This window comes from Mastomys coucha, unplaced genomic scaffold (genome assembly GCF_008632895.1).
Source record: "Mastomys coucha isolate ucsf_1 unplaced genomic scaffold, UCSF_Mcou_1 pScaffold14, whole genome shotgun sequence".
Lineage (NCBI taxonomy): Eukaryota > Metazoa > Chordata > Mammalia > Rodentia > Muridae > Mastomys > Mastomys coucha.
This window is the reverse complement of record NW_022196896.1, coordinates 22216855-22239271: the sequence shown is the minus strand read 5'-3', so window position 1 is coordinate 22239271 and position 22417 is coordinate 22216855. Positions and strand designations below refer to the sequence as shown.

Genomic DNA, 22417 nt, shown 5'->3' with positions numbered 1-22417 from the left:
CTGAAGGAAGTTGGGTTGGGAAGAATTAATGTTGTTAACTCAATTTCCATTAGAATATCTTAACTTTGAAAATTTGACAAGGGTACATTAAAAGTGGAGAACATGGAGTTGGAAGAAATGAATACTAGAAAGCAGAAACACTGAACATGGAAATACATATATGTGATGCAACCATTTCATCACCAAGGGCAGGATAACAATGGTTAGCCTCTCTCAGAGAGGACCAATCAAGAGATGATGCACTTGTGCGTGAAAGCTGGATTATGAGGAATAGAATATTATCAAAATGGTGTGTATTCCTTCAGCAGCATCCTGAGGTACCATGGTGAAGAGCAACTCTGATGGTAGGATCACCTGGTTCAAACAAAATAGGAAAACACATGATGCATATCACAGGTTGCAATGTTAGAATAGAGGCAGCTGCAGCCACGGCCATGGTTACAGGATAAAGAACTGCTTCTGCCTCTGCAAAGTGTAATCTAAGTGGATGGAGGAATAGTCAAGGGTCAGCCCAAGCAAGAGTTCAAATGAATACCAAAGAGCCCAGTTTCTGTGGAAGGGATATAAATGACCAGTTCATGACCATATATATGGCAAGCTTTAAACAAAGCAATAACAACCCTGGCACTGGAGGAACGATTTATAAGAGTTTTGATGAATAACTGCTACTACCATTCCTACTATCTGCTGGATCTTCAGTTACAGAATCCAGGGTCTGTTGACACATAACATTTTGCATTATAACAAAAATTATTAAGTTCATCTTAAAGTCGTAATGTCAAATGCATTCAGTTTAATAGTAATAAAAGACAAAGGCAAGTTAGTGGTGAAACTGCTCTTTTAAACAACTTTAAATCTCAATAAGTCATTGTTTGAAAATGACTAATAGAAATCACAGAATTTCCCCCTTGACAATTTTACCTCATGTGTATTTTGTGTGGGGTTGCCAGGTACAGGTTCATAACCATGTGCCCATGTGTGTGTGCACCCGTATGTACATGAGTGCATGTGGAGTCAGAAGCTGATGTCAGATGTTTTCCCCAGGGTCTCTTCCTAAAATGAGAGATCACTGGCTCCACTATACTGTCTGGCCAGCAAGCTATGGTGTTCTTGTCTCTGTCTTGGCATTGCTGGGATTACAGTCATATGCTCTACCTTTCCACATGTGTACTAGGGATCTGAACTCAAGCACACAGCAAGTGTTTTACCAGCTTGTTTAACTCCCAGAACTGGTCCTTTTGCTGTTTAGTAGTTCTAGAGTAATGTGTGCTATAGTGTCATGCTCATAACTGAATTATTGCCACGCAGTAGGGTAAAGTGATCCCTTCATAGAAAGAATTCTATAGTACACATGAAAGCATACATGTAATATGACACTTCTTTGCAGAGTATGGTTTAATTTTCTCTTCAGGGATAGATTGCATAGAGACTTCTTACTTGGAAGGGGTTAATTTCCAAGGATAATCTAGCTACTCCCAGAGAGGATTAGGTAGCTCATGTGATTCAGGTGGATAAGTATTCTATACCAAACACTAAGGCCCTTGTGAGAATGAGGAAATACCAAACCAGAGAAGAAGTAGAGTGCCAATAGCTTGCTCGGAGCAGGACTGAGCAGCCACTGCCTGATTAGACATGGCGTGCCCCTGTCTCCCACACAGTAGCACCTAAGACAGGGCAGGATGGACACCTACTATCACATGAAAGCCTTGCCACACGTGACCTAGAAACCCTGAACAGACTCTTAGTTGTGTCAGTCCGGCTAGGTCTCTAAACTGCAACTCAGACTTAAAACCAGAGACTTAAACCAGGTTCAGATCTCAAGTCTCTCCGACAGTGACAAAGTTTTACCTTTTCTGTTTGGCCCCACAGGCTGACATTACAATGATAAACTACACTCCCACTTTCAGGTGGTTGAGTTGGTCTTAAGACAGCATTCCTGAGCCTGATACTACAAAGTTCTGTCATCAAAGTTCTGTCAGTGTAAAAACAGAACTGTCACCTCAAAGAGGATAAGAGTTGGTTTATTATGGAGCCAAGTGTGAGTGGGTGTGGCCTAGCAACACAGATTTGGGTTACTCGCAATGTGTTAGCCATTCCAGGAAGCTTTTATAGTCAAAAAACAAAGCTATAAGTCATGACACTTGAAAATCAATGGAGGGAACACTGAGAGGTGGGTTATAGCAAAGCTAAGAGAATCTCAGACGCTATCTATCAACTGACACTTAGCTCTTAGGTTGGGGGAAGGTAATGTTCTGCTAAGTTAGTACATTACAAAGGCAAACTCATGCACCATTTCTACATTCCAAATGGTTTTCCTAATGGTCACAAAGCAGGTCAGGTACATGTCAGGTAAATGGCTATTTAGAAGGCCCAAGAAAATATGGCTCTGGCCCTGAAGCCCTCCAAACTGCACCCACTGACGTTCTGATTGGTCAGTCAGCTTTGCAGCAGTTTGCTTGAAGGGGCAAGTTCTCTCTAGGAACTTCCATTTACAGTTCTGTTTTCTCAGCACAGTGACACAATCTCAGCCCAAGGTGTAGAAGTCCTCAGATCCCTTTTGTCCATTGCCTTCCCCTTTCCCTCTCAAGAGGAGTGCTGCTAATTAGAGCAATCCAAGTTAAACCAACTAAAGAAGACCCCTTTCCTGATAAGAGAAAACGATTCACAACCTAGGAGTCTCTTCTCTCTTCCAACATTTTATCATGTGTTGAGCATGATGAGCAGAATAGATCTCACCTAAGAGTAAGTTCAACATGTTCGACTCGAATTTCCCACAGCACCTTCAGACTTTAGCTGTTTCAGGCCTGGCCTCTCCAGCTTAGCCAGAACTGTGCTCCCTCAGCTAACTTAGCTAACTAAGTGGTTGTCATTCTCTCAACACCCCCTTTAGGCACAGCATTTAGAGAGTCCCTCAACAGGAAGAGTAATGAATAGAGACCTGTATTTTAATGCCATGTATCTGTATCAAACAAAACCTTGGCAGCATCATAATAGATATTTTGTTCCCTCAATTTTTACCACCAACATTTAATGCTATGTTATATTATGTAGATGAGGCTGTATTAATTTTCATGTTCCTGAATAAAAACAGATTTATTTTGGCAGGTCCCTAGATTTTATAACCTATTCAAGGTAAAAATCAGCTGAAACCAATACTCTACCAGCCTTCATTACAAAAAGGTTCCCACCCTTACAAAAGCCAACAGCAGAATGTTATCTTCAAGGTTGTAATAACAAGATCATATTCTCATACACTTTTGTACACATTTCTGAGAAGAGAAAAAATAATAAGCCCCTTGTGGGATAGATTGTAAGACTTTTCTATCTCTTTCCAAGACTACAGCAAAAGGTTGTATAATCTGTTAAATATTTTTAATAGAAATGAACGAAGAACCTTGGTGAGGCATATTTTAGTACTTTTCAAAAAAATTAGGTCATGGTGACTACTTCAAAAACTTGGACAAAATTTAAATCCAAGCCATGTGGGTAATGGTGAAAAGCAGTTTCCATCTGGCAACTAGACTGTGGTGGTCTTATCTTGAGTATTAGCAAGACAGACCATAACCAGCTGTCTGGTTCACACTATCAAAGGCTTGTGATTAAATAACGTTGTTAGTGGGTCTCCCAGAGGAAATTTACACATAGTTGAGAGCCATGATTGTGTGAAAACAAATTCCTACAAACACACACTCTTTTCCTCACAGAAATGTGTTGAATCAAAGGTCAATGGTCCTCATTAGTGAAAAGGTTATATAAATCACAACATGTTATACTATAATTTCCTAGACCCTTGAGGTCTCAATAAGAATTACCATGATCCAGAATCCTCAGAATTAATGGACATAGGAGTTTAAATATTAGAAATGATAGCAGGCTGAAAGCTTCTCCATGTTCCCAAAATTATTTTGTATTTGAAAGCATAATAGTCAGACAAGATGTGATAAGACATTCAAAACAGGAAAAGAAGAAATGTGGGGTTCTGGAGGTAAAAGTGTGGGTTTGGGGGTCACACAGATCTTCATTTAAGAATTCCTTCTGCTGTATAGAAACTGTATAACTGATTGTTGAATTAGCAAGGTAGGTATAAAGATCAATATAATATTCAATGAAGGCTTATCTTCTTGTGTGTCATATTTTGAGCATTTGGTCAAGATTAGTTCTATTTCTACTGCCAAGGAAGTTGCCGAAAATACAATCAGTGAGACTTGTAGGGAGGAGTTTTCAAAATGTGGTTAATAGAATATGGCTGATAAGAGGAAAGGTTAATACAGATAAAGTCCAGGTTTTTGGCACTGACAACTGAGCAGATGGGGGGCAGGGTGCATAGCTTTCACTGTAACAAACAATGGAGGATAAGGACTGGACTGAGAAGAGAAAATTATGTGTTCAGTTTAAGTATGTCTCTGAAAAACATTGATACGGTGGCAATAAGCAACTGGATAGTAATGTCTAGTTTGAGGAAGAAAAAAATACACTGAACTGCAAATGTACTTCTATAATGTACTATCAGAAAAGAGAACTGAAGCCACAAAAGTAAATCAGCTCATGAAAACAGAAGGTACAGGAAACATAATCAAGTATAGAGGCAGAAGAAATTATATCATGGTGCCTTTTATTTAGAAAAAAAATGGATGTTAAGATAGGATAGGGGTGCAGGTCTATAGATCAATTAGTAGGGGGTATGTCCAACATAAACAAAGCTCTAGGTTGCATGCCCAGAACTGAATAAACTCCAGAGTGTTTTGGTGCACGATTGTGTTTCAGCACTCAGATGGAAGAAAGAGGAGAATCAGAAATTGAAGGTCCTCCTCAGCTACACAATTGAGTCACCCCTACCCCAAAGAGAGAGATGGAATGAAACTCTGCTGCTGGTGATAGTGGTAGACAGGAATAGAGTTGGGTCTGGTGGGAAGAGAAAAGTTAGAAGAGACAAGCATTGCTTCATTGCACTCAGAACGGGGAGCCAGTTAATATCTGAAACTGTGCTCTGAGTAAGAGATTCACCTAATCTGAAACAGGAGAGCAGAGCTCACAGAGAAGGAGCCAAGCAAAATAAAGAAGATGTTTCGGTCCTTAGTACTGGTTACTGAGGCTGGGATATGTTCTTTGTCCCTTTTATTGCCCACTATGTCTCACTCGAATCCTTTTTCCCATATCATAACTGCTAACTAGTAAACTCAGCATAGGTGCTCAGGCCAGGATTAAAGCAGGTATCCCCCTTCTTCTCCCATCCTAAGATAGTCCAATAATCTGTAAGAGACCCAGTGGGGAAAGGACAATGGCACAGGGTACATGGAGTCTCTCTACCATCAGAGCTTTCTTCTGGTTTTGGCCACACAGAGTGAGCCTTATCCAACAAACAATATCCACAAGCCATTGTAAGAAATGAAAGCTTGAGGGATCAATGTGAGGGAAAGCCTCAGAGCCTATATATCCCTACTCAGGTTGTGTTTTACACACACACACACACACACACACACAGTGTTAGCACAGACTGAATCCTGGCTCATGTTGGAATCTGTCTTAGTAGTGCTAGAATTGGGGGAAACAAAGCAATAGTTCTGAGCCACAAAGTCTGTACCTTATGTAGCTATAAAGTACAATAATATTTGCCCTGCTGGGTTTCATAAGATTAGAAACGATTTGTCTAACACACTTAGCTTGTGATAGCACTAAAATGTGTCACTAACAGTCAGAAGAAACCAAACCAGGATAAGCAAACAAAAATAGCGCCCGCATGCAAATAAAAAGGCAGTGTGTCTCCAAGACTGTTTCTGTTCTGACCTTTGTTGTGTTGGCTTCATCTTCAAGGTTGTGGGTCGCTGGAAGCCATCTATGTTCATTAGCTTTACTGTCATCAGCCCCAGCATGAGGGGAGTCAACTTTTCATGAGGTCCACACATGTCGCAGTTCCCAGGCTAACTTACTGAACTACATAGTTATTTTTATTGTCCTTACCATGTAAAAATGATAAATGACTAGTCTGCCATGTTATAAACCCCTGCCCCTGTGTGTAGAGGGCAGCTCTTTTTCCTGAATTTGACATTGTCCAGAAGTGTGGCAATGTGCCAGTCACCAAGTCTTGAGCCATAATTAATATAAGCCAAATGTAACATAATTGTAAGTGGGCCCAGTGCCCCCCAACACTGCATAGTAGTACCTGTGTCAACAACAGGAAGGGGAGAGGATAAGAAAAGAGGAGAGGGAGAGAGAAAGATAGAGACAAACATACAGAAAGGGGAGTGGAGGGGAAGGGCAGTGAAGGGAGGAAAGGGAAGGAAGGGGAGGGGAAGGAAGGGGAGGGGAAGGAAGGGGAGGGGAGGAGAGGAGAAGAGAAAGACAGGGGGGGGACAGAGAGAGAGAAAGCACACAAGCAGTGTCTCTAGTCTGGATATCGCCTCTAGAAAAACATAATATAATGGAGATGATACCCAGATACCAGCATTTTCAAACTCTCGGCACCCTCAGTGTGCTTCCAATTGGCCCACAAAGGAGAGAGTATACTCTAGACACAATCAGGCCTCTGATAAAAACAGACTTTATCACTAAAGCCAGAAGTAAGATCTCACTTAACCTACAGGTACTGAAAATGCAACTAAGCTTTCTTCCCCTACGCAAAGGTGAAGTACAGGTACTAAAGGCATCAAGAATGGAGCCTTGCTGGCAAATGTGGGAGCCATATTTATATAGTAAAGACTACAAAAGCCATTATGCTTGGTCCTCTACTTAGTCCGATTATTGCAAATTGTATCACATTTCCAATACCTATCAAGGAAGGTCCTGGCTCTTTCATGCATATAGTTTTAAACACTTTTCAAAGAACTGCCTTAGTAGTGGTCCTTTAATATCTGGATCATCACTCTTTTACACTGAAGAAAATGAAGTCAGAAGTGCTAAATGAAATCTGGAGCTATCATTGGGAGTAAGATATGGGAAAGGACATGGGAAAGGGTGGAGAGAGAGAAGCCAGCAAAGTATCACTAGATCTTCTGTGGGGGATCCTCTGTAGAATTTTGGAGAAGACACGAACACTATGCTTGAGACTTCTCTGGGAGTACCTGGCTGCCATTATTCATGAAGAAGGGTTTCTAGTGGGAAGACAGCACAATTCAGGGAGCTGAGTTAGAAACGTATCCCCAATGCTAGGATGCTGTGTCCCTGAGGCAGAGACATGTTAAGGAGAAGCCCCAGAGGAGTCCTTAATCTTCCAGTGTAGGAGGATTCAGGAATTTCCACTTCTCATCCCACATGCAACCCAACTCTTCCTGGGAGTGCAATGAAGCTTGGCTTCCAGGTGTATGTCTTAGTACCAGTGCTATCATTTAGTCTCCATAATTATTAGAACTATTCATCTTTGTTCTGCTGCCCAAAACATTGTGGTTCAGACATCAGGTGACTCTATTGCAGCTTCAGGTTTTCATGGGTTGGGGGCAAAAACTCTAGGTGGTCCCTCAGGTACAACCTAAGCAGTCCTGCATCCCTTCTCATTAGCTGTGGTTCTTATGGGATAAGTGATGCACTCTAAGTTTGCTTCTTCTCTTGGTCTTGACTTTCCATGTCTCGAACAGTCCCACCATAGCAGCCATGCAGGCTAGAATAGGAGCAACACATGCTGCAGACCAGTGTTACACCTGCTGGCTTGCCAGTCATGTGGATAACAATTCCAGTGGCTTGCAATCACTACAGATATCTGCTCATCTATAAAAGGCATTTGATAGCAATATGTAACCTATATATTTGTTAATATAATAACAAAACACAACCTATAACAGGCTTTCTTAGCATCCCTTAATGAACACTGTCTATAATGAATAGTTCTTGCCTGGTAACAGAAATAAGTAACAAAAGATTCTGAATTTAAAAACTATTTTATACCTACAAGTAGTTTCTAGAAAATATTTTATTGGGGTGAAATAAGGACATAAGTTTATTTTGTATTTTCTTCTTTGAAATGAATACATCAGTGTTTAGTTTTATATTGGTGAGAGGCAATTCACCCTTAAGAAATCTGGTAAACCCTGTGGGATTTCTCCCTGCCTTTTTAAAGATAAGCAACAAAAATGTATAAGATAAAGAAGACATGATCAATATAGGAAAATATTGACCTAATTCCCAAGTCTGCAGGTTCCATCGATGTAGCTTAAGAACCTAAGGCTATATAATACCCCTATGAATGTTGTATTTAAGGGTAGGTTCAAAACATTTTGCCACAAACATGGGGGAAAGTTCCTTGGCAGAGGAAACAAACCTAGCGGCCTAGGGGGGCAGCAGGTGATGGAAATGCTGGGAGAGTGTCAGTGGGTGAGTGCTGGGCAGACTTAAGAGCTACCCTGTAGGGGTGCAATGAGGAACAGCTCCTTCACATGGGGGTGTGGGACCTGTGTTGTCACATTCTCCCTCTTTTAAGAGAAGGCATTTGAATTTTTATATAAACTATCCATCTTGTTAGTGCTGGTCAGACAAAAAAAATTAACATTACTTGACACTTCGGGACATGCCTCATACCCAGTAGTGGTCAGCCAAAACAACTGGACTTGATGGATTGAAGAGTGAAAGAAAAGGAAGGGAGGGAAGGAGGGAGGAGGAATGGAGGCAGGCAGGCAGGCAGGAAGAGGAGAGAGAAATAGAAAGAGATGGAGAAAGAGTTGAAGTTGGGGAAGAGGTATTTGGGGAAAGCTTGGAGGAAGAAATAGACTGTATGAAGTTCTCAAAGAATTAACAAAAACATTGTTTTGAAAATAAATAATCAATATTGCTTGAGAAAAAGACAACAGTCTTTAACAGATCTGTCTAGAAGGATACAAGAAAGGGAAGGGAGAAGACCCCAGTTACTCACATTTTATGCCCTTTCACTATCGGCCCCAGTATTTCTTACACTTATTTTTAAGGCATAAGATTTAAATTGAATTTGACATCTTTCCTACAGTGTCAGCATGGAACCATAGGACAACCAATAGCTTAGGGAATGCCTTAAATCTTTCAATATTTACTTAAAACCTCCTCCTCTGTGCTAGGCAATATACAGGCTGGCAAAACACAAAGAGGAGAACACTGTCTTTTGTTTTCAGAATCTACAGACTGTGGAAACAACTATATCAGAGGTTTACAATGCCATGTATTAAACAGAGCCTATCAAAAAGATATGTAGAAAGGACAAAGGGAGGAGAAGGAGGAGGAAAACATGCCTCCTCCCAGGAGACTGAGAGGGATTCTCAGAGGAGAGAGCTCTTTTAGTGTAGCTTTATACTGTGGGGTCCAGATAACTAACCATTTATTAAGATACTCTGACTGAGTAAACGTTTTTATATTAGCAGAAACTGAAAGAAGAGGGTTAAAAATTATCCACATGGAAGCAATATGGTCAGATTATTATTATTATTATTATTATTATTATTATTATTATTATTATTATTATTATTTTTGTAATGGCAGCAGTGTAACATACGTTCTACAGGAGGCAAAACAGACAATAGATAGCCACAGAAAATGATTTAAGTAATTTAGCCCATTAAAGAGTAGCAAGGACATGAAACAAGGCTACTTTGTTGAAAAGATAATGTTATGGCTCAAAAAGCTCCATTTTATGTTAGGCATGCATCTTGATACCCACCAGTTGTTTGTCTCTGACTTGAGTTCCTGGAAGGTAAGTTGCCAATCACCCTGACTGAGTGACACCCATGGGAAAATTTAGAGCCATAACTATCTACTTGTTACATATAACTAACTGTATTTCTTTGCTTCTGAAACTTGCTTACACAGATACCCAAAGATTGTTCTGAGTTGCCTTAACCACATAACTTAGCAGAAAAGAAGAGGTTTTGCTTGCTTCCATAGAGATTGAAGGTCTTCCTATGGTTTTCCTCTTTAAAAGCCCATCCCCATACCCCTGCTTGACAGCAATCTCAAAATTGGCTCAGAGGATGTCCGTCCTGCTAGCAGCTAATCAATCAATAAATCCTTTAATTACAGCTGGATTGAGTCTGTGGTATTTTCCCAGAAGTCACAAACTCCATCACAATAACTAGAAGACTAAAACAAAAGGGAAGAACCTGGTGGCTGGCTTACAGGGGCGGGGAGGGGGGGCAGGTTCAGAGTGCCAAGCGAGACTCTGACAGAAGGCTGGACGCAAAAGCAAGCAGGGGACTCTGGAGCCAGGTTACTTGAGTTCAAACATTCTCGCACACTTATCTTCTGTGTGGCTTCAGGCAAGTTACTTATGCTCTCGGACTCTCTTTCTGGTATATATGCCAAGAGATCCCTTGGTAACATTGTACTTTTGTGCCTAAAACTTCCTATTGTCTCTACTCACTGTAAGTCTAGTTAGGGTGGTGACATTATCTAGTGTGTTGGTCTTAGAAGACCAAATGTCCCCTTTGTTGTGCTTTTGGACCAATTCCATTGTGATAGGGTGTGCTCGGGCATGGGCTGTGCTGAGAGCAGTCTAGGTTGGTGTGAATTCATAGATGGTTCTCAGATCGAAAAGAAAGCATACGTAGCACAGCGATAGTGGTCCAGTCCTTTATGCAGATGATATCACCTTCAGTGCTTTTAAGGATGAGGCTAAGGTTGGAGTGTCTAAGATAGGACGGTCTGATAAAAGTCTCTGCAGAGGAGGCAAAAATCTACACAGGTTCTTTAGGAGAAGAAGGCCAGATAAACGGGAGGGATTTAAGAACAGAAGGATCTATAAGAACAGCCCAGAGGAACAGTGACATAGGAGTCAGGTGTATATAAAATGAATAACACAAGGTTGAAGAGATGGCTCAGTGGTTAAGAGCACTGACTGGTCTTCCAGGGGTCCTGAGTTCAAGTCCCAGCAACCACGTGATGGCTCACAGCCATCTGTAATGGGATCAGATGGCCTCTTCTGTTGTGTCTGAAGACAGCTAGAGTATTCATATAAATAATAAATTGTTTTTAAAATTAGTAACACCTATCTCATAGCTATCACTTAGGATACTTTTCAGTAACTTGATTTTAAATTCATTTCTAGAAACAGAGAAAGGAAGAGTGATTTCTAGGTAGAACTGTATCGATTTTCAGGACCTATAGGTCCTGAAGACAATAAATTCAGACCATCGTTTCACATATCAGTAGTTAAAAAGGATCTGTTTCTATTGCTTGCACTGTGGTAGGAGAGCAAGCTTTACTCCTTCTCCCTTCTAAGTCCCCTTATACCCGGGCTGATAGCAAGCACCAACATCCAGCAGGAGGGAGTCACTGTCTGCTTGCTCCCCTTGCTGGGAGAGCGTCTCCTGTCACTTCTACTTTGACTCGAAAACCTCAGAGATGAAACTTGAATACAGACTTCATTTGCAGAGACAGACAGCCGACTCTTCCACAATATCTCCTATTACAAATAACATTGGTATTATAAAAATTCTGATGATTTTGGCTGTATAGAGAATAAAATGAAAATGTTGAGCATATTGGCTTTGGACTCAAGTCCTGACTCCTCCACTTCTCAGGTATGAGGGCCTCAGTAACTTACTGTTTTAAGCCTCCTATGGAAAGGGCAATGTTAACTCTGGGTTCTTTTAAATAGTGGGCCCAGTGCAATACATACTTTGCCTTTGAGCCCTTTTAAATAGAAGAGATTGAAAAAGAATGAAAAATGTATATTTGAAAAGGCTCTTTGCAAGAATTCATCTTTTCTTACAACAGGAAAACACCAGCAGTCTTCCCAACAGTGTAACTGTTCATGGACAGAACACGTGACCTGACTCACACTTCTCATGGAGCCAGGCTGGGCTAGCAGGGTAACTTTCCATGGACAGAACACGTGACCTGACTCACACTTCTCATGGACAGAACATGTGACCTGACTCACACTTCTCATGGACAGAACACGTGACCTAACTCACACTTCTCATGGAGCCAGGCTGAGCTAGCAGGGTAAGTATCCATGGACAGAACACGTGACCTGACTCACACTTCTCATGGAGCCAGGCTGAGCTAGCAGTGTAACTGTCCATGGACAGAACATGTGACCTGACTCACACTTCTCATGGACAGAACACATGACCTGACTCACACTTCTCATGGACAGAACATGTGACCTGACTCATACTTCTCATGGAGCCAGGCTGAGCTAGCAGGGTAACTGTCCCTGGACAGAACACGTGACCTGACTCACACTTCTCATGGAGCCAGGCTGAGCTAACAGGGTAACTGTACATGGAAAGAACACGTGACCTGACTCACACGTCTCATGGAGCCAGGCTGAGCTAGCAGTGTAACTGTCCATGGACAGAACATGTGACCTGACTCACACTTCTCATGGAGCCAGGCTGAGGAAGCTTCGTGCTTCTCATCAGCTTATCAATGCACTTCTTCCTAATAAATGTAATGCATAATCATTAAAGTCTCTCAAAAGCTAATTCAAACTACCTACCAAAGGCTTCCACATATGCCATAACCTAAGGATGAGCCTAAGGGAACTGTATCACATTCCCGAGTGTTCTTGGTCACTGGGAGCTTTTCAAGCATAAAAAGACAACTACGGCTAAAATCATATTCCACCTTTATTTTATATTAAATAACAGCAAAATAAATTTATGGGATATGGTGAAACTAAACATCTGTGGAGAGGAAACTTGTTTAAGTCCATCAGCTAAATTTTCAAATGACATAGGGGTGTTTCACCTGGAATTTAAAATCAAATAAAAGAAAGGCTGGGAATGCTCTGATCTGCTATTACCTTTTTATTTTTTAAAGATTACTATACTTTTCTATTGGCAAAATAGTCATTAAAAATACAACACAGAGTTAAGCAGTAAAATTGTATTCTATAAAGTATGATAACACCGTGGATCTTAAACCCCCCGGTGCAGATGTTCCTAATCAGGCTGAAAACACAAGTACACAAACCACTTTGTTCCAGCTACAGAATAATTTCATTAAAAGCACGCTTATAATTGAACAGAATAAATAATAGTTAAAGCCAGGGAGGTAGTAAGACTGCATGGAAATATAATCACTAAGAGTCTTTGCCAAGAAAGCTGTTCCAAAGTTTTAAAGCTGGGAAGTTGAGAAATCAGTTCCTTTTTCTGGCTACAGGTAGAACACTGTTACCTGAATTAGCCAAAACTCATGTGAACATACCTTTAAGGAAATGAGGTGCATGCATGCACACACACACACACACACACACACATACACACACACACACGAATACACACCTAATGCAGAATGTCATTTTTTAGAATCTGTTCTGGGGATGTTTTACCATGTTATATTTCTCATTGAGACAAGAATCCTGTAGGGACTGCACCTCGCAAGTAAACAGGCACAGTGCGGTGCACACAAGCTCTGAGTGTGTAGGATTCGCTTTGCAAATAGTGATCTTGGCAATAAGCCTCCTTTATGTACAAAAAGCTTTGTTCTCTGCTTTATAGCAAGTCCTGTGGCTACAGTAGGTAACTGTGACTGTGTGCTGCTAATTGGGCTCAAGAGCAATTGTATTCAGAATAGGAAATGTTCTGTAGCTTGATTCAACGACAGTGGGAAATTATGTCAGCACAGAGAAGTTATAAAAGCTTATTTTCCACAATCATTCATCCTTTACTCTGAACCAATATGAACTTTAACATTGCAAAATATGTTAATTCCATTCTAGTGTTGCTGCTTAATTGCTTAATTTCTAGCCGGGGGGCAGAAAAAGCCAAGTAATTTTAAAAGCAATTAGGAAAATCATTCACAGAAACATCTACTCTGCTTATTTTCCTAACATTAATAGCCATTTTATTAAGTCTGTTTCACTAGCTAAACTGTCACCCCTCAAACATAACCCCCATCCAAGAACCAAAGTAACATCCGTTCTGCAGGAAACTGGAAACACACGCTTACCTTGTGTCACCTGTTGAACTGCCAGCATCACCCCAGACACGGTGTCCGGGAGCAGGTTTTCCTTCAGATTGTACTGTGGTGCCCATTCCAAGATAGGTAGGCGCCTCTTACACCACTGCTTAATGTCTTCTCGGTGGGGGGTGTGCATCTTGCGCCACAGCACATTTCTCTTTTTCCTCTTTGCTCCGGTCATTTTTCAGACTCCCTCCTGTATTAGTCAACGTCTTCAAGAAGGGAGAGAGAGAAAAAAAATCGTTGGAGAACACCTCCTTTCGATGCCAGGCTCCAATTGGTCTGTGGTTTACAATGTCAAAGCTATCCAGAAAATAAATGAAAAAGAGAGAGGAGAGAGGAGAGAGGAGAGAGGAGAGAGGAGAGAGAGAGAGAGAGAGAGAGAGAGAGAGAGAGAGAGAGAGAGAGAGAGAGATGCAACTGAGCTGCATGCCTTACTGTGGTTCAGCTAATTATTCTAGATAAAAATTATAGACTCAAACCTTGAATTCCTATCTGAATAAGGAATGGTTCCTGTTCATGTAATACTTTTCTGAACTTGGAAAAGTAATAGGTTCGGTGGTGAGATAGTTACAGCTCCCTTGCCAGTAATTCCCTTTATATTCACTGTCGTCTTATGTTTTTGGCTGCATTCCCAATGGTTAATGAGGCAGTTCTGGGCGTGTGGTGGAAGTGGGCTGGGCTATGCTAATGCAACCAGGAAGGATCCAGCCAGTCCAGTGTCTCCCTACAAGCAAAATCATGGTCCTGACTGCCAGAAGGATCTTCTGTACAGAATATGCTGCAGTCACACTTCTTTGTGAGGTAGATATTTCCAACATGACGAAAAATTGCCAATTCCATAAAATTCGGAAACATGATAGGGGACTACATGAGTCCTTGTCATTCCGTTCTCTGGAATATGAGGTTTTCATTCATAGAATAAAACATTCAGATAACCACTGTGCCATCTGAGAAAGGACTAGCTATTTCTTATAAACAAACTGAAATTTCATCTCCTGGGCTAAGGAATTAAGTACCACAATGAGCAAATATTTGTGGCTAGAGTTTATTTTTCTTCCTGTCTCTGTTCATTCACTTTTCACTGATTGTTTCTCTATGTTTTTAATTAGCACACTTATGTCCTTGTAAATAAAATTTATTGAGAAATTCAGTATCATTAAAACTATTGTTTGAAGAGGCACGTGTGTGTGTGTGTGTGTGTGTAATACTATTTTTGTTGATATAACTTTTAGTAGAGCATTCTCCTTTAGAAGCTAGTGTTACATTTTATAACAGAATAGACTGTCAAAGATTTTATTATATTATTGTTTCCCACAGCTTCCAGAAGACTAAGCCTATATTGTGATCTGAACCATTGGAATTAACCCAAAAAGCCAATATTCTAACTAAAACTGTGAAGCCAGAAGAAAGAAAAGCATGCATGTAGTTACTTACAGTACTTTCTAATGTCCACTTATCCAGAGACTAGACATCAACTGCTGGAAGCTGTTACAACAGTAAGAACTTAGAACCCTTATTCTCTAAAGGATCCCCACTATGCTTTTCCCCATTAATTACATTAAGAGAAAGAGCTATTTTCTCAGCTTCAAAAATATAATGTCCCTTGCTTGTAATATGTGTAATACTTTTAATATGTGTAATACTTAGCAATTCTTTTTCAAACTCCATGAATCCTAAATACATTGAGATATATACATTTATATGAATGTATGAGATGTTTTCTATATTTTTCCGTTATTTTCACCACGTTACATTTCTAACACTTCAATAAATTTCTAACTCAGGGTCAGGCTAAAGGTTAGTAGAGGAGTCTAATGGCTGAAATGAAGCTGAATGGAATAGTTTCTGCCTACCATGCACAGGGCCCTTGGTTCAATGCTAGCCCTTCGCTAGCAATACAAAGAGAAGGAGAAGGAGAGGGGAGGAATCTCATTCAGAGAGGATGCTGTAAATGGTAGCATTTTAAACTTACTGTGTGATCTAAAAATAGCCTAAGAAGATTAATGCAAACGCACACAGTAGGAAATGTAGGCTGGCTTTCCTTCAAGCATGGGAATCTCTCCCATTGTTGTATGTACTCTATTTAGCATGTGTGCACAGAAATCAAGAATTATGTATACATTCATTGTGTATTAGTTTCTTAAGATAAACATGAAATTTAAAAAAATAATTCAAGCCTAAGCTGAAAAAAAATATGAGAACAAAAACTGGATGGCTTATCAGACAGTTCCTAAGAGAATAAATTTTTCCTAAAAATCCTAACATTTAAATCTGGAGCTCAACTCCCGTATTTTTCTAATCCTTTGTGCAGACACATTATTTAAAGCCTGCCAAAACCTCACACCACAGCACAATATCAGTCTTATTTATAATCAGTAATGCCAAACAAAGGGAGCCTTATGAGGAATTTCTTTACACACATGAGATTCTCAAAATGACTAGGCCAGCCCATAAAGTTCAAGAGTAATAACTTTTATTTGAAAGTTCCAATGACTGAAGTACTTTGATGTTCAATACTGTATACCATCCATATGGGCCATCTCTTCCCTGAATGTCCAGTGAACACCTATAGATATCAAAAGATTTTCTGATTGTCTTCCACTTCAGATATGGACCAACAGGAGAGCTCTTCTTCCTAAAACATCATTTGAGTGACATCATTACCATGTCTAAATTTCTGTAACCTCCAACATTAAATTCAAACCTATTAACGAAAACAATATAATTCTTCTGTCCTGCCTGCTGCTCCCAACTAGCTTATCATAGCTACTTAGCTTAGCAACTTGCTCCCATCCAGCAAGTGTGCATTAATCAATCACTGCTCCCATCCAGCAAGTGCGCATTAATCAATCACTGCTCTCATCCAGCAAGTGTGCATTAATCAATCACTGCAGAGCAGGACAGGAAGGGGAGAGTAGGGATTTCCTATTCTTTAGGGGATATTTAATAAAGGAAATAGGAATTAATGGAGATATTTAATGAAGAAATAGGAATTAAATAGGAGATATTTAATGAAGGAAGTAGGAAAAGGTATAAGTAACATTCTCTCAGGAAAAAAGGTAAATTAAGTCACACAGAAAGAGTTGGATGCTCAGGAATGGGGGAATTTCATTACCACTGAGGGCAATTCATCCCATCCGGCCCAGACACTTGTGTTCCAGCAACAGTTAATGACCTGCCACATAGTGATGTCACATCTTTTAAATATTTATTAAAATCTACATCTTCCATGAATACTTCCCTAGATCCCCAGCATTCTGGTCATGCTATAGGTTTAGTATTCAGGTAGCCTTCACAGATATAGAGCTGAAGTCACTTTCCTGATTTTTTTTTCTGGCTTTATATCTTTCTCTTATGATTTTCTTTTGACTCATATCACAAATTCTCTATGAATAAGGCTTACTCATATCATTTTTTCCTTATGATCTACTAGAAGAAACTATAGACATACCATCCCCTAGATAGTTATGAGTCCAATAGTCCTCCTGAAATTGCTCAGTGATCACTTAGCCTGGTGCAGCAAATTTGCCACACTTGGCTCTAAAAGAATAGAGATAGTATGCAGAGAGAAAACAAGTGGAGGTAGTAGGGAAAAAATAGGGAGAACTTTTGTCTTTGCTTGCTCAACTCTTCCTTGCCCTTTGAAAATCTAAGATATGTTCTTGTTATTAACACAGTCCTTTTCTTTATAGTATAGAGTCTGGATTGTGGAGAAGGAAAAACTGAATGGGATGTGCACAAAGGGAGAAGGTGCAAGCAATGTAGCATCCCTTCTGGCTTGAAACTTCACAGAGGTGGGGAGTTGGCACTGAGAGTATTCAACATGGTTATGACATATAAGGGAACTGGGCCAGGCTTGAGTGAGGTCAGAGTCTCTTGGGAAATATTAAACTGGCTATAAGCTGGATCATATTCACTGGGTTTTGAGAGACATAAGTAAAGATTCCTCACCTGTGCAGGGACAAAACACCAAAAGCACTGATAGATATCCTCCAAGTTATACTGAACAAAGCATAGGTCACAGCAGTTTCTAACTCATGTCTACTACATGAGGTTGGTAAACATGTCTAATGAAAAGACAGAGCACAAGACTTAATCTGCCAGAAAAAGAGGAAGCAAAGATAAACGTTTTCCTCTGTTCACTAAACCATACGGCCAGCACTGAGATGCATCCACATATGGAGAGAACTTTGATTATGTGAATTAAACAGGGTACCAGCTTCTAACTAATGCTAACTTGATACACATTGGTATAACCCTTTAATCCAAGTTTAGTTTTAATTTGTCTAATGATATAAATTAAAAAGCTTAGAGAAACAGCTCTTCTAATTTTTGGACCTGACTATTAGAACATTTTTTCCTAATTTGTAAGCCAAGACCCACTATTTCAGAGTTCTACTCTTTGGTTTTTATCCTAACGTCTGTACTATATTACAGACTCTCACCTTCCTGCCCAGTTCATTCAATGCTACAATTTCTAAAAATAGTTCTTTATTTTTCCTAGGTGCTGATCATTTCCTAAATACTATGACACATGTAAGTGAACTGCAGCCCTGCATTCTGTAATGTTTTCTCATTACCAACCAGTCCAACAATGAGTAAGACTGATAACAAGAATGGTCACTGACGTGCATAACTAGCCATCTTTGATTACATAGAACTTTCCAGCCTGTTTGTTTACCTTATTGCTTTTCATTCTACCATTATTTTGTATTATGTAATGGTTGTGAATATAGCCCTAGTGCTGTAGGAAGGAAAAGTTAGGAAGATCACTGAGATTTCTGACCACTGACATAGCTTCAAGTTCAGAAACAGATCCTGTCTAAATCAGGACATCTGACAGACATCCTCCTCCAGCCACTGCATGCAAAAAAGAAAAAAAAAAAAAAACGTGCAGCTAGTACCTATAATTTATGATAAAATGGTCAAATATGATTTTATAGTGTCTAAAATGAATCTTAAGGATTCAGATAAAATCAAATATGCTGTCTTCAATAGTCATATAACTTCAATACAGAAAAAAGAGGGTAAAATTTCTCTGAAGACTTCATTGACTCTACCCCCTCGATACATAGCCTCCACTTGGAATAATAATCATGAAAAAAGAGATTATTTGGAACTTAGTATTACTCAAGAGGGAACTAGCTAAAAAATACTCCATAAATCTTGTATTTTTCACATGGATCAGTTCCCCAACATAAATTTCCTCTACTTTGTCAATAGTGTTTGACTTACTTTTTAAGGGAAATCCAAAGTCAGTATGGATCTTGTCTCATTGGCACAGAAACTTGAAATAGCACCTTGTTGTCAGCCCTAATTAAGAGGACTCAACAGCATAGTTATTGTTTTCATAGCTTTCTGGAAGATGATTTGAGTTTAATGTAGCACTAATGAGGCAGCCCTAAGAACTGAAACCTTAAATTCTTACGATTCCCCCTTCCAACATGAATAGCTCCATCTGGAGACCAAAAGGTGACCTGCAGAGTTAACCCTAACCAAATTATTCTCTTATATACATATAGCACTAAGTCTCTGTGTCAAAAGCCAAGCTCAACAAGGCAGGCCTGGTGGTGTAAGATTCTAATCCGTTATTAAGAGACTGAAACAGGAGGATGAAAAACTGATATCTAGCCTAAAGACAGTTTATTGAAATAGACCTCTCAAAATAGGAAAGTAAAAAGACCTGAGGCTATAGCTTACTGGTAGACTCTTTGCTTAGTATGTGTGAGGCGCTAGATTCAATACTCAGTACTGCAATCAATCGATAAATAAATAAAAATAAAAATTTAAAGCTAAGGCTCCTGATTTGATTTTAAAACTTGATGGCTTTGTACCCTTTGGGTCAAGATAAATGAAAATTTCAGAGGGCTGATGCTTGGATAAGAATTCCAATAACTATTTACTTTTGCCAATATTTTTCTGATTACTAAATCCTCAAATAATTATCATAAAATAAATTTCTGAGAGAACAGAGAAATATTAAATAAGAAAATGTGTTCTATACTTATACTACTAATTTCAATTTTCATGTGTTATCCTTATTCCTTTTATAAAATGCTTTTACTTTGCATAACTTAGGTGTCATGGTCCACTGTGTGTATCTCTAGTATTGATATATGACTAGACATAGAAGCCTTCGTGACAGCATCAACAACCCTCTTTCTCAAGGATGTGCTTCTCTCTAGGAATGAACAATCTAGTTACCAAGATTTTTATTACTTCAAATAACACTGAGGGAAAGTCTTGGTGTAAGTTTTAAACCCATATTTATTACTTCCTTATAAATAAATTGCTAGAGCCCCAGTGCCAACAAACGACTCTGAAAGATGCCATTTGGGGGCAGTTATGTTTCTCATTATCCAAAGAGGATTTTCTGAATCAAATTGTACATGAGTCCAAATCTACAACAAATCCATTTTGTGAGTAGTCTTGCCTTCTACCTCTGTGTATATTGACTTAAAATTTCAGAATGTCTAATTTTCTAGACTAATTGGTCATTTAGTAAATGGTTGTAGCACTACAGTTAGACTTTACTAAGGCCTTAAAATCACAAAATGTATTTTTTTCTTCTGAGCTTGTTTTTTTTTTTTTTTTTTTACTTGATGGTGTTGATTCCACAATTGTCAACATAAATCAGATATGAGCTAATTCCCCAAATGATACTTTAAACAATAATCAGGACTTCTCAGCACTCATACTTGTCTACAGAAGCCAAACCAGGTGACAGTGAGATAAAAGTGATATAAAAAGAGAATATGCACAGTTATAGTAGTGATTTAAATTCATACAGCAGGATAGGGCTGGAAAGATGCATTGGCAGTTACAAACATGTACTGCTCTTCCAAAGGACCCAGTTGTATTCCCCAGCACATACTTGAAGCTTCTTATGATTGCTCATAACTGTAGCTCCAGGGGACGCAATTCCCTTTTCTGACCTCCACAGGCACCTTCATGCACATTAACTTACATAAGCACATACACATCTATATAAAATTAAAACAGTAATAAATGAATAGTGCCTTAAAATATAGACATGCCCTCAAGACATTTTAAGTTCAATAAAAATTCAACACATTTAAGGACTTTTAGATCTTGAACAAAGAATTTTAATGAAACAGCAAATCAATGAACAGCAAATAAGTAAAGCGTCAGATATTTTAGTTCCCTCATTAATTAATGGTACAACTGAAATTTACTCGAGAAATTTCAAATTTTTCACTGCAGATAAATGGAAATATTTATTGCAATATCCCATATATTTACTGCTAGTGAAAATTCATCTGCTCAAGCAATAAATCAACCTGCAAGGAACATCGCTGTTTATTTGTGTCAGAAGGAGCATATGGAAAAGAAATATTTGAAGGGTTATGTTATGGAGTCAGACTACCAACTAGTACAGCTTTGGCAAGGAAAGCTAAAACCCAATGCCAACTTCTCAAGGTCTTTGAAAGGAACATTGAGATAAGTGGGCACCAAGGACAATGCTTGGCATAAGGGAGAGGCACCGATAAGTTCTAATTGTTAGCTATCACAAATTTCTTTCACTGTTTGCTAAGATAATTTGAATCATGTCTGAGACTTTCAGCAGTTTCACACTGAGATTTTAATGTGCCTTTAAACATTAATATGTAAACTTATTATGCCATAAATGTCTTGCTTGCAGCTATTATTCAATTAGAGTGAAGTATTTTCTTCTCCTAGGGTGAACAATCTTACCTAGCTTGTAATTTTCTGTAAATTTATCTACTTAGTCCCTGAAGTTAATAACATCCCAAATACATTTCCATCTGTGTCAATGCTGGTGAATTTGTTCTTAAGCTGGAAATCTGAAATATATAATGTCAAAATTAATTCTAAAACAATCACTCATGTTCAGTTAAAAGCTCTGCATAAACATATTAAAGGTGTCTGGTCTGGCATGGGAATTAGTGCAAGTAATCACAAGAGTGGTGTGAATTCACAGTTATTGTTCTGAGAGTTTTAATTTAAACAATTGCCTTAGCAGAAGTGGTCTCCCTCATCTTGGCTATAAATCACTCTTAACAAGTTACAAGTCTCTATCCAATCTGGGAAAATGGCAGTCTAGTGTACTTTGACACTCGTGTCAAAATGAGAAAAAAATAAGTATGCTTAGTAACCCACTGTTCATATACCTGCCAATCCTTCTAGGTGCCAACAGAAAATTGTATTGGCCATCTCAAAGAAAAATTGCAACTGAAGTAAATATTATTTCTCCTGCGATTTCCTAGACTCTGAGTATTCTTATATTTGAATCTATTGTTCTGATTGTCTGCTTTATAAGTATCCATGATCGGAGCACTTATTCACTAAGTTGATAATACAATCAGATGGAAAACCAACAGGAGTAAAGAAGTTCACGAACAGTCTCCCAGTAAAATATTTGTAATCAGAGAAAGTGAATAAGGAATGTTTCTATATGGCTTGGGTTTTGATGATACTGTTAAGGGAGAAATTGAAAATCTCACAATTGCTCACAAGAAAAGGATGGTGAAGCCATGAGAAGTGTTACCAAGAGAAAAAATATTAATAAGGG

General features: G+C 39.1%; 2 protein-coding genes across 5 annotated transcripts in view; both read right to left on the bottom strand.

The window, feature by feature from the left end:
• Slc26a7 (solute carrier family 26 member 7) overlaps positions 1 to 14513 on the bottom strand; it is a 121421-nt gene extending 106908 nt beyond the window's left edge. For both annotated transcript variants that reach the window (XM_031366572.1, XM_031366573.1), the window contains exons 1-2: positions 14343 to 14513; positions 13849 to 14072 (exon numbers count right to left, since the gene is read on the bottom strand). In XM_031366572.1, coding sequence (XP_031222432.1) covers positions 13849 to 14041 — 193 coding nt within the window. In that variant the 5' untranslated portion in view covers positions 14042 to 14072; positions 14343 to 14513. The remainder of the gene's footprint in view (positions 1 to 13848; positions 14073 to 14342) is intronic.
• Positions 14514 to 16319: 1806 nt separating this feature from the next.
• The window catches only part of Lrrc69 (leucine rich repeat containing 69), a 120005-nt gene continuing 113907 nt past the window's right edge, over positions 16320 to 22417 (bottom strand). The window contains exons 9-10 of one of the 3 annotated variants that reach the window (XR_004117749.1): positions 21580 to 21689; positions 20799 to 20846 (exon numbers count right to left, since the gene is read on the bottom strand). The gene's annotated coding sequence lies outside the window, so the exon portion shown is untranslated. Of the gene's footprint in view, positions 16499 to 20798; positions 20847 to 21572; positions 21690 to 22417 lie in introns of those variants that run through there. The other 2 variants (XM_031366564.1, XM_031366563.1) reach the window with 2 other exon arrangements.